We start from the raw sequence: 20939 nt of genomic DNA on the forward strand, positions 1-20939 counted from the left end.
GAGTTTTGTATTACAGAGTGTCATAACGAGGAAGAGCAATGTAGAACAAAACAAATGGAAGTCATCACCTTTAGGTCCAACAGTGTGTAGGGAGGGGTGATGCGCTGCAGTAGGGGTTTGGAGGGGTAAGGAATTGGTTGTTGCTGGTTAGGAAGTTCTCAGTCAAAATATATAGGAAACTAAAAGATGAAACTGTTCAGCCTCAAAAATCTTTTTTTGATACCTGAACAATATAAAGTGGCTGCTCCATGGAAAAGAAAGGTTTAGGATTTTCAGTTGAAGCTGGTTGTAGATGGAGATACTCTGAGATGCTCGGAATCTAGCTCACTTTAAGAAACAACATGAATTGCAGTGTTATTTTAGGGGGGAAACAACTATCTAAAAAAATAACTACCTAAATCTTTTTGCTAAACTAGACATGGTCAAGATTAGGGCAATTCAAGCAAATTGGTGGTAAATTTTAAGGTACTATTCCTCCAGAAATTAGCAGAATTCCATGTGCAACAAGACAGACTGGCATTCTCTGCTTCTCATGACTGCTGGTAAGAATCAAGAACTGACATGTCATGTGTTACCAAAAATATCCTGAGGGCTGTAGCACAGCACTGTTAAGTAGTTCTGGTAAACAATGATTGCCAAGTTGACATGTAATATCCAGAGGACAGGATTATCTCATGAATTTATTGTACTGAGCAGGAGGTAAAGAAACAGTAAATTTGTTAAAAGCATTTTCTCTTATTTTTTGGTGTTTGGGGTGGGGTGGTGGGTTTCTCCCCCCTCCCCCCCCCCCCCCCCCCCCCCCCCATTCCAAACTATAAGTAAAGAACCTGAATGAAGGTGACATACTTGTCTTCAATTTGGTGTGTTGTCCTTAATCCAAATTTCAAACAACTTGGCTTGATCTTTGCACATCCAAAATGTCATTATTTAAGTTAGCTCACGCAGCAGCCTGTGTGAAAATAGAAGGATAGAAGGCTGTAAACATAAAATAAATTGCTTTTTGAAGTTATGCCTTTTACAACAAGTCTTGAAGCAAATGCTGCTTTGTCTAGAGAATAAAGAGAAACTACTTTTTCCTCTAAAGGTAAAATAACAGAAATAGAGGAATGTGTGCAATTTGAATGTGGCTTTATCTTCACCTCTTCTTTTTCTCATGAAGAGTAGCCTGCTAGAAAAACAAATCCCCATGCCAGGACAGGTTAGAAGAAAGTAGGTTTTAAGATGTAGTGTCTCATAGAGTCAAATCTTTAAAATCTGGGTTTTGGTGTCCTTTAAGAAGTAAGGCCCCCTTTGTGTTTTGACCTGAACTAACCAATGTTTAGAGCTTGTTACTCTGGACTTTAAACACAACAGCCTTCCAGCTTAGATGTTAAGTTTAGGGATGGTGGTGCAGAGGAGGACTTGGGTGGCATTGCTCATTTTTGCTTGCTTGTGTGTTACAGCCAGTATCATGCAACAGAAACACCCAGCTTGGGATTCCCCTCCCCCATGAGGCTGGGGCAGAATATCTTGAGTTGAGAAAAGAGGAAGGAAGCTCCAAACAGCAGCAAATCTCGCAGAACCCTCACAGCTGCCTCTGCCCGCCTGCTGGTCCTCAGTGAGAGCAGCTGGGAAACGGATTTTGCTTCCAGTGTTTTTATTTGTTGCCCATCTGGAAGTCTACATCCTATCGATCTTGGTGTCCTTGGTGGTGGGCATCCTTTGGAGCCTCACGGATTCATGTATGATGGCAAGATGGCAGAAGACAGACAAGAAGATTGGCGTGGGTATGTAACTTGGTAAACTGCCATTTGACTTTTGTCTTCATAACTTCTGAACAGGATGTGGGCAGGTGTTTTCTCTAGTGTGATGAGCTAACACCCTCCGCTTTACCATCTTGGCTTAATTGAAACGATCAATTTTGTACAAGGTTTTAATCTGTCAAACAGAATGACAAGTACATGAGTGTCGGTTCTTTTACTCTCACAGTAATGTGGCTTTTCCCATGTTGATATTTCAGAAACAGGCTGAGTAAGTAGCATGTTGTATAATACACAGTAGCTAGAAGTTACGGGGAAGAAATGGAGGGGAAGGGGAATTCTACAGTTGCTTCTGAGAGGCTGTCAGTTGAGGTTAGCATTACAGACAAGCTTGTATATGAGTTGGTAAGTAATGCTTTGTGGAAGGAAAGTTATCCTCCAGCATTGATTTTTCTTAATGATCGATGTTAACTTGCATAAAGGACTGAATCGCTGTTTACAAAAAAAACAACCAAACCACCAAAAAAACCCCCCGCCTTAAAATTAGGAATCAAAGCTAAAGCACTTGAAAGAAATGTTCTGCTGAAGTTAACTGCAGGTTCTCAGTACAGAAGACAGTTAATCTTGTGCTAAAGTTTTATATTATCTACTAGCATGCAGTTATTAGTCTGGAATCCCCCAATTCTTCTAAAAGACATTTTTTATTTTAAAAAGGCCATAGTATTTTGTGATATGCATTAAAACCAAAAAACGTACCCAACTGACTTTATCAAATGAAATAAATCATCAAGGAATTGATAAGAGGAGAAGAATGTCTTCCTGTTCAACTTTCACGTGCAGCAGTGGCAGAATTTTGAAGTGGAAGTAGCCTATTCTGGTGGCAGTTTATATTACAAAATAAATGGCGTAAATATTTTCCGTTTCATTTTTACGAATAGTACAGAGTACTTAATTTTTGCACTTATTTTTGTGAAACCTATTCATTCAGGAGAAGATGACAGGATTAGTTGGATGTGGTCTTTGTATACTTATATTAGTGATGGATAAAATCTCATGGATAAAAGTGCTAGATGCTAATCGGTTATTCACAGGAACAATATAAAACAAGCTTCACTTCTAGCAGCTTTTACAAGGAACATTTTGTGTCAGGATGATTTCACATGAGTGCAAAAAAGGCTTGTTCATCTTGCGCCATGATTTTTAACATTATGGGAGCCAAATAACCTGACTTGTTGATAAATGTGATACAGGCTAGTGATTTTCTTGCACGTACCTCTGCAGTGGACCAGCCCACCGAGTTTGACCAGTGCATGTCCTCTGAAAAGGCCCTTGGTTGTGATCTCTCTCACCTGCTCAGCAGTTGGTCTGACGTGCTTTGTTTACAGGGAAGTTTTGACTCTAACTTCATAGCTGATATGGTCACTGGCTATACAAGAATTACAATCCAGTGGGGTGTTTTCATGAATACTGCAGTTCATTTCGATTGAACAGTTCGCTGCACTATTTGACTTAAAATACAACATTCAGAACATGCAGGTTTGTATAGCAGTAGTCTTTTCTACCTTTGATCTAAGAACGTTTATTTCAAATTAGTGAACTTTTAACTGAATCACTTATTGTGAACACTTTTAGTGGCTAAAAATAAATGAAGTGTTAGAAGATAACATTTAATGGCTGTATGTTGTTACTGCTAAGTTTAAACTGCGATAGAGACAAATTCAGGAGCTCTTAGAAACTCAGGAGGACTAGGTTTTATTTGATTTGGTAGCAGACCAGCACTCTGGCTCTTCAAATATTGTCAGCTCTAACAACTATGGCACTCATTTTGGAGTATGTACCTGTGGCTTGTAGGGTGGTACCAGTGCAATAACTACTATGTGCAAGTACCACTTTCTGAAATGTGGTCTGCTACAAATATTGCTTCTCCTCTCACCCATCTCTCTGATAAGACTTGTCTCCTTCACTCTGGTTATTTGGGTTTACAGCAGAGACCAGAATCATAAGAAGTCTGATTGTTACAACTGCTCGTGTGCTACAGACATATTTGGGTTACTCATGTTACCCACTTCACTGAATACTCTTGAAATCTGTTGTATCGTGTGGATGAGGAGTCCTGAGACTTGGGAAGCTTCCAGGTGCCAACACAGTGACATGTAACTTGTGGACTAGGGGTTAGAACTAACTGAAAGACTAAGCTGCTGTCACATAAGCATTTAGGGCACAAAGGATATTTTGTATCAGGAAGAGTGAAGACAAAGGTAAAATAAAATGTCAGGTTGGTTGGTTGTTTTTTTCCATTTGCAAGTTCTTAAAATTCATTTCCTGCTGCAAATTAAGTCAGTTAGCACTTTTGACTATCTGTTGAGATTAACTTAAAGCAGCAAACAGCCACTGTTTGACTAAAATAAATTGGCAGTGTGTGAATAATGAAAAGAGATTATCGAGTGCACCAAGTAGGAAATGATGCAATTGATTATTTGTATCTTTAAAGAACTTTGCTAGTGTTTAAAAGCAGACTGCAAATTTATCAAAGCTTTGATACATTTCCTATAAACAGGTAGAAGTGATATATCCAGTTTGTGAAGCAGCAGATGGACTTCTGCTTTACACTCTGACAAGTCTCAAAGATGATACCTTTTCCTTTGTATGCATAAAAGAAGTGAAGTAAACCTGGTTAGCCACGAAGTAAGTTGCTCCAGAGCAAAGACTGTACATCCTTGCCTGTGCAGGATGAATAACGGGCCAGATAAGATTAAGCCTACTTTTGACAGAAATAATTCCTAAAGTTTTTATGGCTGTGAGGCTTAGGGTAAATACATTGAGTTTGTAAAATTTGTAGCTGGCAGGTATCAGATCTCAAGGAATCCATGACATGAGGCATTTCAAAGCTGGAAGATAACAGTAGGTCTTCAATATTGTTACCTTTACTTTGACTATACATTCCCTCTACTGGAGTTACCGTAGCCATAACAGATTGTTTTTGTTGCTCTACAAATTTTTTTAGTTGTGCCCTCCATGCCTATTGAATTTCTCCTTGAAGAAGGGTACGTATGACTGTGCTTTCCAATGGGAAGTCTAAAACAGAAAATCATTTAATATCTAGAGTAGGTCACAGGGGAGAACAGGCACTGCAGCCCTGGTGGTATTTCTTTTACCCTGTGCTTGCTCCCCTGCATTCTAGGCCACAAGCCTATGTGTCAGTTTGATGTAAAAAGAATCTGTGCAAGCCGTGTCAGTGTGTGTGGTAATACTACTACCGCTTGCTGTTTCTCCCCTCACCCTCAGTAAGTCCATTTCCTGGGTTAAAAAAGGTTTTTCCTGTTAACTATAGTATTATAAGTATTTTTATACTTGTATGTAAAAAAATCACAACTGTAATGCTGCGGTCTAGTCTGTCACAAAGCAGAACAGGGAAAATTAGAACAATAATCAAATGGACTTTCCAACAGTAACAGAATGCTAGTTATGTAAGTACTCCTACATGTAACCTGTTCTTGTGGGTCGTGTTCAGTAGGCAGCGTTCCATTTCTGCTTCTGCACAATTGCTTTAAGTTAATAAATAACTACAAATTCAATAAGCTCTAGCTTATACCCAGGAGTTCCTTTTCATAGCCAAGCTGTTGGCTCACAGTCTGGTTTATTTTCCTTTATCTTGGAAACTAAATGCTTGTGTTTCATCATATAATTTGGTGAGAATAGTGGGAGAATCTTTCAATCAGAATAATTTACAAAAACAAAACCAAAACCCTCAAACACACATGTACACATATGAGCAGCAGTTGTCCTGACCTGTCCCCTCCCCCTCCCCCCCCAAACCCCAAAACCAACCAAATAAAAAAACCCCCACCAAACAACAACAAAAAAAGCAACACCCAACCCACAACTCAACCCAAAACCAAATCAATCAGGGAAATAGTCACACCGAGGATTTAATTTTGGAAGGGTGTTCCAAGAGGCTTTTGGACATTAAGCAAGTTTATGCTCTTAGAAATTGTAGGGAAAGTAGTGCAACTGCTAAATTTAACTGTGGGAAACTCATGGGGTAATAAGGCTTTGGAATATGGGGTATTGACAACTATAGTCAGAAATGAAATGTTTTTTAACTATTGTTGGGATGGCTCTTGTGTCTAGGAAAATAAATATAGGCAAACTGAGGCTCCTGAGACAAAGTGTGAAAGTTGACAAGCTTTTGGAATAGTTGAGACAGCTTTTTGACCATATAGAGCTATTTTGTTTTCTGTGTTTTCAGAAATCTTTGGTTTTAAGTCTCTGATGAACGAATCTCATGTTGAATTTCTGTCTTCTATTAGAAATGTGCCTGATGCCTTCAGTTTCCACTGATGAGCAGAGTTTTAGCTTGAGAGTGCTGGGCCCAGCCTGCTTCGTTGAGCAGTAGTATGCTGAGTAGATTTGGAAAACCACACAATCCCTTGGTTATTGTAGAATGCAGGCTATGTGCCCACATTAGTATTTTACTTAATTAAGCAGGATACTCCAAGATAGCTGAAATTGAGCTTTGCACTTGGAAACCATAATCCTGATTTTACACATGAAGCTTGTTTTTAGTCTTGAAGTATTCCCAGCATAAATGTATGCTGCTTTTATGGACGGTATAAGAAAGAAAAGTCATGGCAGGCTTGTGGTTTGGGATGACAGTTTCCTAATAATGTGCAAGATGAAGTGTTTGGAATCTGTTCAGACCTTGAGGAAACTCACCTTGAGGAAAAAGTTACAAGCTGGAAAAATACTGTGCTGGCATGCAAAGTTCAAGTGTCAGACTTACTCCTGTACTTCTGAATCTGAAAATGGGTAGTTGTTGATTTGAAGTGTAAGCTGGGGGAGGAAGAGGAGTGAGTAACTTCTTTGAAACTGTAGAAAAGAATAAGGTCAGCCTGAGTGTGAAGGGCTGTGACTGGCTTGTCTGATTTCATCTGCTGAGGACCTCGGAAAATTATTTTACATCTTTGTGAAATCTAAATAGATTGAGCTGTAAGGGAGGCAGAGCTGTGTTAAGAGTAGGTTGCAACCCCTGAACCCAACAAACTGTTCTAGCTGCTTGGGAAACAACAAAAGGTAAACTGCAGGAAGATGAAGGCAAAGCTGGGAAAGGAATCTCTTTATCCATGATCTTCATGAAAAGGAAAAAGCCCACGTAAATAGTCTGTTCTTTATAAATACTTTTGAGAAAAATGACCTTGCTACTATTTTCTATTGAAAAGGTAAAGAGTCAGAAACAACATCTTCATAGAACTAGTTGGGTATGTTAGAACTTCCTGGTTCTTATAATCCATATGGGCTTTTTTCTGTTTCTGAAGGAAAATACGTAGCTCAAGTCAGCTAAAAGCTCTATCTGGCCCCAAGGTTAAGCATGTGAAGAAATCTTTATTCAATTGTTACCTGAAAGAATGGCTTGCTACCTGAGAGCTGAAGAGTTATCCTTTGCTGAGCATGGTTTGCAATAAATTAAATTGGCCTCTAAGCCACGCTGAGCTTTGGTACATCTCTGACCTGTGAAATATTCATTAGAACTGCTGCCATGTCATGTTTGTTATAAGCACACTTGCTCTATGAGATTTTAGGGGAGTTCATTACTCAGAATACTAGAACACAAATTTTATAGGCTTCTTTCCAGAAGTCAAGAAGTCCTGTTACGACTTCATAATACTTTCACATGAGTCTGTGTGCTTGCTAAGTAATTTCACCCTTTTTTCATGAGAGGAAAATGGTAACTGAACACAAAAAGTTGATCTGTAAGGAAGGAAAGTACTACTTTTTCATTAATATTCACGAAAGTAGAGCTGTAATAATTAAAAAATAAAATGGAACAGGATTCTTGCTGAGGCTATTAATCAGAAATTGTTTGAATATGCAAAACACTTCAAGAGTTAGTACATAAAAATCATTCCAAATAGTCCTGCTATTATGGTATAGTCACATTAAGAGCAGCAAAGATATACCTTGGCAATTTTTTTTTCAAATTTAGTTTAAATGGGAGTGTGGAAAATAGCCAAGGAAACCAACTTGAAAGTTAGCTTATTACTAAAAAGTGAGTCTTAATATGAAACAATGTAATGCTTGCATTTATTATAAAGAACGGGGCAGAGGCTTCACATGCAAGAAAACAGGCAGAAAAGACAAGTAGGAAGATTAGGGTAAAAAATGGTTTCAGTGTTGCAGGTCTGTGGGATTCTCCTTGCTCGCCGATCCCATCTTTTGTTAGATTACAGCTTGAGCATGTGAATAGCAACAGTCTGGGGTTTTTAAAGTGCATGAATACTGAGGACATCTAGCTTTCCAAGGAAAGGATTCTGTTAACCTGGATTACTGTGAGTTTTCTAGAGTGTTTTGTGTGTGAATGTTCCCAAACAAGGTACAAAGTGTGGTATTTAAAAATATTTTTTCTGTGTGTCATCTTCTAAATTGAGGACATACAATTTAAATTATGAAGTGTTAACTGTCTCAATCTGTGGTTGTTCGAATTAATATTTTAATAGGAATTCTACTCTGAACAAAGTTTGACTATTAATTTACCTTGTATCTTGGAATGTCAAGAGAAATGTCCTCTCCCGACATTACTCAACTTTGGAAAACAAGCTTAATGAAACAGGCTTCATAGCCATGCCTATATTCAACAGCATGCACACGTATATATCTACTGGGGGAATGTGCATATCGCACCGACAGCTCTGGCTTTAACGGATAGGTAGGAATTAAATGGAGTCATAGCCATTCCCTTCAGCCTTCATGCTCACTTTCTGCTGCTCTGATCGATGCTGGTAAATGTCTTCACTGCTGCTCTGGGTGCCTGAATGTGAGTGTGGTAGTAGAGTCAGACATGGAAGCTTCTTAGAGTAGTTGTCTTTACAGGGTGTATCTTTTTTGCTGAACAAGAAAGGGTTCTTTGGGCATAGCTTTGTGGGAATGATGGGAATCGCTTCCATCTTCCTGAGGTACAATTCAAAGCCCACTTTTGCTTGGGCAGAGTTCAGTTTGGAAATTTTTTTTTTATGTTAGCAGTTTGACCTGGTACATTTTAGGCTTGCTTTCTGAAGCAGTATTTCTGTTGCAGTGTACTGGCTTTCAGCTTGTCTCCCAGAGGAGCTAAACCAAACTCCTGGAATCTAAGGGCATTTTGCATTGCTGTTTTTGTTTGTTTTCTGTGTCCCCTCTGTGTATGTGGTTGTGTCCTGCTATAAAATTATAACTGAGGTTATGGTGATCTCTAGAAACATAGGTCTTATTCTTTGCTTATCCAGGGGGAAATGTGCTAACTGTATTCTTAATGAACTGTAAAGTCCATATTTAGGAACACTGCCTTAAGGCTCGAGTTCCTGCGCATTCTCTGTGCTGTTCTGGGAGCATCTGACAGCATCTGTGTACAGACACACCACTGACGGGAACACCTTAGCTTGATGCTAGTTGCTGTGGAGGGGCATATGCTGTCCCAGTCTCTCCCACTAATCTTATTGCCATGATGTCAGTTGCTCCTGAGGTCAGTAACTGCTACGGGGTTTAGAGTGAATGCCGGGGTCTTTAAGCAGGCCACCTTCTGTGCCCTGAGGATACTGTCTTATTTTGTATTTATAGCTGTGACAGTGAATGCCAGGGAGTAGTGTGGTAGAAAGTTCTTCAGACTGATTTGAAGGGGCTATTATTTCTAATGGCTGGAGCGTTTATTTAAAAAAAAAAACACAAAACCCAACCCCCCTTATTTTAAGTATCTTTCAAAAAAAAACAAACCTTCAAATAAGCACAGCTTATATAGTATTTTTGAAGAGCAAAATAAATGAAGTATGTGTTTGTACGCACAAAACTGCACACACACAACACCAAAGATATCAACAGAAGGTGGAGGGAAAGGGAACCCTCCTCTAGGCTGGTGAACTCTGAGGTTATACTCTCAATATAAGAGGGTCAGAGTTTGTAAGCGAAACTATCGGTCACAGTTGACTGAAGACATAATTTGGTATAATAGTCAAATTTTTATTCAAAAATGAGCAGATGTGATAGTTAAGCTGTCTGGTGCTGTAGATAATACATCTGGATGTAGCTGATGGTAGGTTGTTTGACCATAGAGGTTTTTGCAATGGTATATGGGAGAAAATTTCTTATCACAAAATATCTGGGTAGGTCTATAGCTTAAAACTTTGTAAAGGAATTTGTTAAACTCATCCTACCAAACAATCAAAATTCTACAGCAAAATCTTTCTCATGACGTTTCCACTTACTCATTTAGAAAAGTCTTAGCTGATACAGCCACTTCCTTTGTCAGTTTGTTACTGCACTTTTCAATATATGAATTATTCTTGAATTAAGTTTCTGAGAGAGCAAAAGCAAGCTGCAAGGTGAATATATGACTCAGTAATTTGCATCTGTATTTTGAGACAAATACAACTTTAAGCAGAGCAGTTTATAGTCAACAGTAATCTTAATCTGTACATTTCAGGAAAAGAGTAAGAGCACACACAGAGTCTACTGGAAATACCTCTTTAAAGGTTGTGATAACTTAGGAGGGCTGTTTGCCATCTTCCTTTTCTTGAAATCTGTTTCAAGACTAATGAGAGGAAGCCAATCAGAACATAAGTACACATGTACTACACACACCTACTACTTAAATTGTTTTTTGTGTTGAGCTAGGGCAGCTCTCTGAGGATCGGCATGGCAGTGTTTTCAAGATTCTTTTGAAAAAAATGGCTGAATCTGGACAGCAGAGCCTTACTTGAAAGTTTTTAGTGTTTGGTTTTTTTCCTCCCTTCCCCCCCCCCCCCCCTCCCATTTTATGTTTAGTGGTTCAAGCCCTGCTCTAACTAATCAGGAGGAGGAACTAAGGCTTCTTTACATCAAGAAAAATAAGAACTTATTTTTTGTCCTATAAGCCTCTTAATTAAATCTGAAATTCCTTCTAATTTTTTTTCCAGTAATATAATTAATGTAATGATGGCAAAAGAAAGAAGAAACACAATGCATGGAATGCCTGAAAAAGTGAAGAGGATGAATCTGTTTAGCTTTACACTCCTACCTTAGGCATTGTCATGAAAGGCAATTTAATTTGAGACTTTAAACATAATTTTAACTGTTTAAGTAAAATATGTCATTAGTGTACATTTTGGCCTAGCAGAGATTAATATCCTGCTTTAGAAGCCTGGAGGAGGGAGCAAAAGTAATGCAGGAATATACTGAAGACAGGCTCAGCTTTCTAGATTGGTTTTCCCCTAGTCCATAATACTACAAGTTTTGATGCTTTGTATATGTGGATGGGCTGGGACGCTGCCATGAGAAAAGAGAGAAAACTTTGCCAGCTGATATCTTTACTGCACAACAGAGGTCATGTTTAATAGCTGGTGTACTGTTCCTGCTTCTACAATGTAATTGTGTGTTCAGCCTTACATATTTTAATTGGTTTCCCTGTGTGATACTAGCTTTTATAACCACTTCAACTGTAATGCTATTGTAAAAGTCTATAACTAAGCCCATGAAGAAACAAAATATACAGAACGAAATGCTTACCGTAGCAGCCCACATCCTGCAGCCCTAGAATGTAAGAACTAGTTAAGAAGCCTAATTTCTTCTGTTTGGAACTTAGCTGTTTCCTAACCACATGCAGATATACTTCTGATTAGAACACTTCTAAAATCTTGCTGTTCCTGTGTTCTTTTCAGAATGATGAAATACAGAAAATTATGAAACTTTCTACTGTTTCCATATGATAGAGTTTCACGTTAAGGTGAAACTTCTAAACCCGGGAAAGAATTCAGTAAGTTCAGTTTTCATATGTGTCTCTGCGCCCCTTCGCACAAGTGTAGCCATAAATTTCTGTAAACAGGCCACTTAAATTCTTAGACCAGTGTACTAACAATTCTGAAGCACAATGAATGTGTATATATTGAAGACCTGTATCTAAATAGTTGCTTTTAAATCCTGTGCAGAGCAGTTATGATAAATAGCTTGTTTTCATGTGTATGCTGTTTTTTTTCAGTTTGTTTTCAGCATTGGCCATTTTCAACACCTTTGTATTATCACCAGAAAAGCAATTAAGTAATGGTAATAGATGAAGCTTCTTGATGGAATTATGTTTCTATTTGTTTATTCTAGTGTATTTATGATAGTATCAGGATCTTAATAACCATGCCTGGTTTTCAGTTTAACTGCGGTATATGGCTGTATTGAAAAACAGTATTTTCAACCTTTAATTTTTCAGCTATATACAATTTCAAAGGGACAGGAGCATTGCAACTGCCTCTACAGATTGGTGATGTGGTCCATATCTTGGAGTCCTGTGAAGGTAAGTCAGTTGTATTGGTTTCTCTGTGTGAATAACTTAATCCTTCTACTTCCCAGCAATTCCCTGTGTTACATTAATGTCCAGAATTCTTATTTGTATTAGTGGTGGTGTTCTATTTTGCGGAAGAACCTATTCACTTTTGGAGAGGAAAAATGAGAAATTTTATGGTTCATGTGGTTTTTTGGGAAGCCATTATCAAATGAGGAAGTCATCGAGGTGAACGTCGAGTTTGTGAAGTTCATGCCAGCTTGTAATATACCTGGTGGAACTTGCATTAGATTTGATTGTGGTTTTAATGGAGTCCATTTTTGCCTCTAAACTAAATATTTCTTGCTAGAAAATATTCAGTACCCTAGTCATCGAATAATATAATACGGAAATCTAGTATGTTTAAGTAGTCTGTAGGTCAGCATAACAGAAACATTTTTGAAAACCATCTGACTTGCTGAACATCCTAAGCAGCAACAGTCCGAGGCAAGTCACGTACAATAGACAGTCAATATGCCGATCCAAACTGGCCATAGTTGGTATGTGGAGGTATCTGACCAACTGACATAACTGTAAAATAAATACAAGCAGCATGCATTTGTGAAGCTGAATTCATAGTCGAAACTGTAGTGATACTGTATTTCTCCATATTGATTTGAACTGTACTGTCACAATCTTACTGAATTCTCTCCCAAGTCTGCTGAAGCTACTGAAGTTTTTATTAGTATAAAGCAACGAGGATGCAATTATTATTGCCAACTCAACAGTTAGGTATCTGCAAGTGTCATTGTAGTAGTAATTTAGTTTCAATCTGCAGTGATGTTCTTGACAAGGTAAGAGCTTAAAAAAAATCCTTCAAGCTTTGCAAAATGTATTGTAAAATTATCTTCTTCAACCTACTTCCACCGTCTGCCAGTTATATCTTACTAACTGTAGTTATAATAAAAAGAGAAGCCAACTGCTGCATTAGGCAGTTATAGAGACAGTTCAGTGTTGAAAGACCCACTGTACATTGTGGTCATAGGGCTGCAAAGAATCTGAGGCTGTTTGAGCCCAGCCCATTCCACTTACAGTTCTAGGTCGTTTTGCATGCAAACAACCAAGTGTTTGAGAGAAGAGCATCTCAGAAACCATTCCTCCAATGTTTTGGAGCACAGAAGCATTTTTTTTTTCTTTTGCTTCTAAGAGAAATTCAGTATCTCTAAGCATCAAAATTTTGATGTCACTTGTTAGACTATTGGTTAAGAGATGTGTTTCTCTAAGTTATGAGTAACTGATCTATGCCCTATCCTAAAAAATGAAAGGTCTGCATAATTCTTTAAGCCTCCATTCTAAATATATCTGCTATGAAAAAAATGCGTTGGCAAACCAGAAACCCCCTCACCCTATATTATCCCTGTTAATTGCAGAAACAGCATTTCAGGTTTCTGACTCCTGTAGTAGTACCTTTGTTGTCAGGTTGTCAGCTTAGCAAGTTGAGTGGTGATCTTATAAGGTTATTTTTTCTCTAAAAGTCTTTTCTGAATCCTCTGCCTTTAACATGCTGTGTCATAGTTGCTTTATGGTATAAGTCTGTCAACGAGGGAATGGAACCTTTTGTATTGCGCAGGTGAGGCCCACCTTTTATCAGCTATTTTAAAAAATGTGCTGCCAGCTGCAGCTGAAGGGTAACCAACAGTAACAGTTGGTTTTTTTCCTGTGCTCATTTTACATGCTCTTTCAGTTTGTTTGGCATGCACAAAATATATGCACAGAATATACATGTGCAGTCAAAGTAAATGGGATTAAATAGATTTTACACACTTGGTTGTAAATTGGAGACTATGTGCAAATAATTCGGTTTTAGAAGTAAATTGGAATTTTATTGTTGAGAAGATACTGGGGAAAAAAAATATCCCAGTGCTGAAAAACCTGAAAAAACTATCTGTCCCAAGACTATCTTTGAGGTCAGTGTCCTTTTAACTTTGCCTTTCTCAGTATTGTTTGGGGTTTGGGATTATTGTTTTTCTGCTTTGGTTGCATGGCTGAAATACCTGTGCTGCATTACAAATGGTGAGAGAAAAGGTGGTAGGGAAGAGATAATATCTGTTACTGAAATTATCATCAGAAAACTTATGCTTTAAGTCATAAAATGCTTTCTTTGGGGTGAAATAGAAGTATTAAACAGAGTTGGATACTGTTGCTGTGCAGGTAGTGTTTCATGATGGAATTTGTGCACAGTGGACACAGCTTCTGCTGTAATTTAGTAAGGCTGAACTCTCCATTTTATGTTTTTGGTAGAAATTTATTGTGACTTAACTGGGGCATAGATGGAACAAAATCTGAATTAGGATTTTAATTCCCACTACTGCAATACTGCACCCTTTTCATTCAGAAAGGGTTTCTTGTTAAGAAGTCCCGTAATAGCTCTTCATTTTCTTGAGGTTCCAAATTGAACTTTACACTAGGAAGCTGGTTATTTGTGTTGGGTCCAAAAGCTATAATTCCCCATGGCAGCGACAGCTTACTCTTCTTACATTCAAGGAGGTTGGGTATGTAACAGCCACATACTGCATTAGATCAATACTACACCTAGAACACAACCGAAGAGCTTCATGCACTATCCAGTATCATGAGTGATCTTGGTTGATGGACAGATATATATGCTTGTGTTATATATTAATTACAAAACAACTTATCCTACCTTTTTTACGTGTCGTGTGTGTGTTAAACTTTGTGTAAGATTATCTGCACTTACTATGCAAGACTTGACAATAGACCATACAATCATACTTGCTAATGTGTGAGTCATGATAAATATGCTTCCTGATATTCACTTCTCTTTCCTCTATGTATTTTTGAAGGAACTATTAATTTTTAGACATCCTGTGCTAGATAGTTCTTATATGAAATACAAACTAGGACTTTGGGTTTTTTTATGCACGTGTTCTGTCATGTTAAGTGTAACATTTCTTTCTTTTAGATTGGTACAAGGGCTATCTAGTAAGACATAAAGGATCAGAGGTAAGGTCATGTTTTTCATTCCTGTGAGTCTATTTTTAAGGAATCAACCCATGAAGCTGAGTTTTTTTTCATATCCCTTACCAGTTAGTTCTATTCTGACATCTGAAGTCAGCTATCTCCATTCTCTTTCCTTTCAAGATGAATAAAATGATCAGCATTTGTTCTGGACAATGTTGGTAATAAAGTGATGACTGGGAGAAGCAGATCAATGAAAAAAAAAGTACTGTGTCTTCAGGTGATGGAGACATCATTTGAAATAACTTTTTGAGTTAATTTGCTGCTAGATGTGTCTGTTTCTGCACTTTTTTCTAAGCAGTCTTTAGGCTACATTCAATATAAACAGTTCCATGAGACTTAATTTCTTAACTATCTCTCTAATGTACAAAAAGATCATATTAATAAAAAATAGGTCAATAGTCTTATACCTAAAGATGGAGAGCTACAAATGAATACTTTTCATCCTGGGTATGACAACTTCTGAGTTAAGTAGCAAGAAAATTACTTTTTATATTAAAAGGCACTTTTCTAGATGAAAGGTGTTTTTTGAAACCTGCTCTGAGTATCAGATTTTTTTAGGGAGCAGCAATGCAAAGGCATTTGAAGTTAGAGACTAATGCCTGTATTACAGTGAAAATGTTTTGTGAAAGTTGCTTCTCTGTAGCCTGGAAAAAGGATGTGCAAAACCTTTATAGCCACTTAAAAAGGGATATCTGGGGAGCAGAGGGACAGTTTTTGGCAGAGAATATGCCATCAGAAAAAAATCAGAACAGTCTTAAGTTGTCTATTTTTACTTTAATAGAATTTTGTATTCAGTGGCTTGTAGGTATTCACAATAACTTGCATTAACTTAGATTAATTAATTTGTGTGCATTCTCAAACTGTATGTGATAGCAAAATATTTTGGTTTCATTGTGTAAGTATTAGATGCTTAATTTACTGTTTCATTTTGTTGCTCAATGAGTGGACATCCCAAAAGACAGATAAATGAGTAATTGTTTGTGATAATTATGCATAATTGTTTTCTCCAGACTTCTACCCGGTGTCTCTGTGAGCTCCAATACGACTGCATGGTACACCTTATTTGCTTGCTTCCATTTGTAGCTCATCACATATGAGATGGAAGCCAGGCTAGTGATAAGTTGGTTCACCATAAGTTCTTGATACAGCATAATATTTCAGTGGAAGCTACTCAAAACAGTTGATCAGCTGGTTGGCCTGCAATACTTGAGGGTGGATATAAGAGAATGCCTAACCGTCCTTCCAGCCTGTCCAATACTCCAACTGTGTTTTAAATACTACCTTGACTTTCTTTAAACTCAAAATGCTATTTCTGGTTATTCTAATTAAAATTTTATTTTAATTGATTAAAATTTAGTCTAAAACTAAAAAAGGAAAATAGTTACCAGAAGTAACCACTTTCTTTTAACTATTTCTTAAAATTGTTAAAGGCTTCAAGGTCAACATGTATGAAGTGTTTTAAGAAGTATTAGTAATTTCACATACTGAGATTTCACTACATTTCCTATTAATGGGACCTTCTTCTTATACTTGGCTTCTTCACAGACTCTTTTGAACTTAAATCTTAATGAAAAACCGTGGAAGTGATAAGACATGACTGTACTTTGATTCAGGTCCAGTGCTAAAAGAAGAAACTATATAAAGCTGTAAAAGCTGAAATCTAATTCAGAGAAAGGCTTTGTAAAGTACCACATATGGTTGTCGGTTATTAAATAGGGAAGAATCCAAGAAGAACCTAGTTTAATTACCAAGACTAGATTTGCAAGTTAATGTGGGTATTGTCATGGATAGATTGTGGTCAAACATTCCTTTAGCATGACTTAAAACATTTCAGTTACTGTAGAGCAAGGACATATCACATTAGAACCTTTTGTCAGGTGACTATTTTTTTCTACACAGGTCAATTAAAATAAATGTTGAGAATGTCATGAAATCTGCTGCCTCCTTTGCTACATCTTCCGGGGCATCTTCCTGCATGGCCCTAGGTAGTTCAAAATAAGACCATAATCTCAATTGCAGTGGTGCCCCATATACCTAGGGAGGGCTGAGAATTTATGGCTTTACTAAGCATCTCCCTTCCTTGTGTGTTGCAAATGAAAGGCCGTTCTTTTTTTCTCAAACCAATTTTAATCTTATGCACAGTGTTCTTGACTATCATACCTCAAAGTAAACTTTCAGTTTACTATCCTGCATGTCAGTGGCCATTTTTTTTAATTCATCCTGAGCGATTTTCCCTATCAGTATTTCTTTTAGTAGAGGCAATGATCCTATATCAGTGTCCCTGGTAATACCTGGTTTGGTAATCAAGCTGATCTCTAAATTAGACTACATTGGTTTTCCTAGAATATGAAAGGTGCGGGCTGATGCACAGAGAAAATATTTCTTTACTGTATTCAAACTGTATGTGCTGTTTTCTGGGGGAGTAGATGAGGGGAGGGGAGTGGAAGATGGTGTTTCCTATGAATAAATGTAATTCTATGCATTCTATGTTCGCAGGAAAGGATACAACAATACTTCTAATATTTGTCAAACAGAAATGCATCTATCTAGACAGAAAACTAGATAGCAGTTAATTTGGAGATTACAGTTCATGTTCATATTCATGGTTGTTACCTACAAGTTTTTGTAGAGTAAGTGTGGAATTCTTTTTTCCTCCTTCAACAGGGAATATTTCCGAAATCTTTCATCCACATCAAGGAAGTTACTGTTGAAAAGAAAAGGTATTGAATTTAACTGTTTTGTTACATTAAGGATCTTGTCTGCTAAAAAAGAAAAGTTTTAAGGCATTTATATGCCTTAAACCAGGGGTCCTCAAACTATGGCCCGCAGGCCAGATACGGCCCCCCAGGGTCCTCAATCCGCCCCCTGGTATTTACAGAACACCCCCCCCCCGATGGGGGCTGGGGGGGAAACCAAGCAGTTGCAGATGAATTCCTGCCACTTCATCCGCGCGCTGGCCCCCTGGTTAAAAAGTTTGAGGACCCCTGCCTTAAACACAGTAACTAAAATTTAAACCCATGAAAAGCAGTTAGCTTTTCTCATTTCACTGTGTTAAATTTTCTGATTCTTTCCTAGACATACGGAAAATACAATACCCGCTGAAATTCCTTTAGTTCAAGAAGTTACCACTACTCTTTGGGAATGGGGAAGCATCTGGAAACAGCTCTATGTGGTATGACATTTTTGCATGCCATGTATGGCCTGTTAATTAGTCCTACTTATGCATATTGAGTTCTTGTTTAAATGAGTGTCTTTTCTTAGATGCAGGGCAGGATATGGGGGGATTTAAGAAATTACTTTTTCATTACTGCTTAGATGGCTACTGTTTCCTTCAATGGCTTTAAATTAAAAGGCTGAATTACTGCTGAGTGGTGTAATATCATGTCTTTAGTTTCAACCTTGAGTATCTTGTACACGATTTTTTCATAATTGTTCTTTGCAGAGCTGACAAGTTTCAAGATAGGAGTATCAAACATAACTAAGATGCATTTGAAAAAGATTCACCATGTTCTTGGGATGCTAGAACAAAATTTGTTCAGGGGTTACTGGGACTGTGTAGCTATTAACAATTGGCAATTTCAGGAAGTCAGACTTTTTACTTTCAATATCTTCATTTTACATTTCTTCAAGAAAAACATTTTCTTTTCTTCAACTTGGAGACAACCATTTTTTCCTGTGAGCACTTTTACAGTACATAGAAGTGCAATGAATTTGGAGGTATTAGTCAAAATGGCCATTGTATCAGCATCTGTGTTCCTTGTAAGCAAGCAACCTATAGTCATGGTGGCCTTTCGCAAATGCTTGTAGTGCCCACAGTGTAGTACAGAACTGTAGCTGTGATTAATGATTTTTTAAAAATATCTTTTTATTTTAATTGGACCAGAAATATTTTTTTAGACCTCAACTATCCTTTATACATAACAATACCTGTCCTTGGACTACAACACTCTGAGAGACAAAATTTGAAATAAAAGGATAGAAAGCTAATTTTTACATTTGCATAATGGTAGATATTTTGCATGTTGTAATCCTACATTAATCCCCACTGATTCTAGTAAAATGTTTAACCTAAGTCTGATGGCCAAAGTCATAAAGTGTTGACTAGAAAAACCACCAAATGATGGTGAATTCTCTAGTACCTGAGTAGCCTTTCCTAATGGATAACCTGTTTCAACAGGTTGCACTCTGAGTGCTCCAGGATCCCAGCCATTGCATTTTGCTTTTTACTTGGAGCAAAAAAAATTCGTAAATATGGTGTAGTTTTCCCTCAACCATATCTTTTCTGAAACACATCACTCGTTAGCCTTTCTCATATTTAAGTCAACAATTAAAACTTTTCCTGTTTCAGTGAATGACACTGAACTACTTTAGTGACTTCTATTTATTCTTTACCTATCTCTTAAATGTGTTAATACCATGATCAATTTTTTTTCCCCAGAATGCTTTTAACAGTATCTCATACAGAAATAAATTGCTTCTGTAATGTTTTCTCTTGATAAGACTTAATTAAAGAACTTTAAACCAGCACAACTTAATAAAACAAATATTGTCATTCCCTATCCCCATATGCACTGCTTAAATTTCTTGTCATTTCTGTACGGTTGCATGGGAGAGCCTGTCCTTACAATTTGTGGCATGAGTGGAGGAAGAAAGTCAGACTCAAGAATTTGCTTAATTCTTGCTCCTGCAATCATTTAACATTAAATATGACAAGTCCTCTAACTGTCAAGGCCAATGTTTCACTACAACTTCAAGTTGAAATCTTTTTTTTTTTTTCTTCTTTTATATTTTAGGCAAATAAGAGTGAGCAGTTCCAGCAGGTGCAGTCTATGATGTATGACTTAATGGAGTGGCGGTCACAGCTTCTGTCTGGGACTTTGCCAAAAGATGAGCTCAAAGAACTCAAACAGAAAGTCACTTCCAAAATTGACTATGGTAACAAGTAAGTGGCCTACGTTGCTTAAGGGAAACACTATTTCTTGTAAAGCACCCAGCTAGAACAGAGATGATGATAAAAGTTTCCTTTTTTGCAGTTTTTTAACTCTTTAACGTGAGATGTAGACATATTAAATCTTCCTTTTCAAATTTCTCCCTGCTATTCCTGTGATAACAGTAGATACCATGTTGAAGTTTCTCATAGCAAATTGCTTTTTCAAAATATAGATATACTTGTTAATTATAGGTATATGAGCTTGTCATTGTAAAGATTTCAGGTCAGATAATTGGCTTTTATCTACATATAGCATCAGCATGCTGGGGACCCAAAACTCGTCCATCCTTCACTAACATAGCCTACCTCTACTCGTATTATGCTACTATTTCACAAGTGGTGCTGAGAGACCTTAGTGTGGAGGACGAATTGCAAATGTCTGAAGCATACAGAGCCTTTGCTAAAGGCGTCACACCACCCCTCTACCTTTGTGTTGTGTCCTGTGTCCGCCTCCCCAACCCTGCTGTTTTACTAGGGAATTTTCTGGCAGAACTCTGGTTCTGGTAATAGAAGTGAAACAAGCAAGGGTAGAATAGTTATCTGGCAAAACACCTTGTCTGCTTCTTGCTAATGAAAAGTCACTGCAACACAACATGTTTGGCAAAAATGAGGTTATGTGGGATTGAGTGGTGTTCCACCATCTGATAAAGGGGAAGAGAGAGTTTGGTAAACAAGCTTTCATAGTATTGGTTTTATAAGCATTGGAATCTACTTATAAACTGTATTTAGCTATTGCAAGTGACTGTGGTTACTGTGGCCTGAACACCTATATACGGCTGAAAGGCTTCAGTTACCTGTGGCTAGACACAAACAATGACTGTGAGTGTTAAGAAACTCAACATGTTCATTGTGATTTGGATGCACAGATAAACTGTATTCTTACAGAACACACCATGCTATATGGAGCTGCATGGTCACT

At 37.6% G+C, this 20939-nt stretch overlaps 1 protein-coding gene across 2 annotated transcripts in view; it reads left to right on the forward strand.

The window, feature by feature from the left end:
- The first annotated feature begins 1569 nt into the window (after window positions 1-1569).
- Window positions 1570-20939, forward strand: part of DOCK2 (dedicator of cytokinesis 2) — a 197882-nt gene continuing 178512 nt past the window's right edge. For both annotated transcript variants that reach the window (XM_040604553.1, XM_040604555.1), the window contains exons 1-6: window positions 1570-1766; window positions 11938-12021; window positions 14972-15012; window positions 17695-17750; window positions 18106-18202; window positions 19824-19972. In XM_040604553.1, the coding sequence (XP_040460487.1) occupies window positions 1724-1766; window positions 11938-12021; window positions 14972-15012; window positions 17695-17750; window positions 18106-18202; window positions 19824-19972 (470 nt within the window). In that variant the 5' untranslated portion in view covers window positions 1570-1723. The remainder of the gene's footprint in view (window positions 1767-11937; window positions 12022-14971; window positions 15013-17694; window positions 17751-18105; window positions 18203-19823; window positions 19973-20939) is intronic.

Source organism: Falco naumanni, chromosome 8 (genome assembly GCF_017639655.2).
Source record: "Falco naumanni isolate bFalNau1 chromosome 8, bFalNau1.pat, whole genome shotgun sequence".
Classification (NCBI taxonomy): Eukaryota; Metazoa; Chordata; class Aves; order Falconiformes; family Falconidae; genus Falco; species Falco naumanni.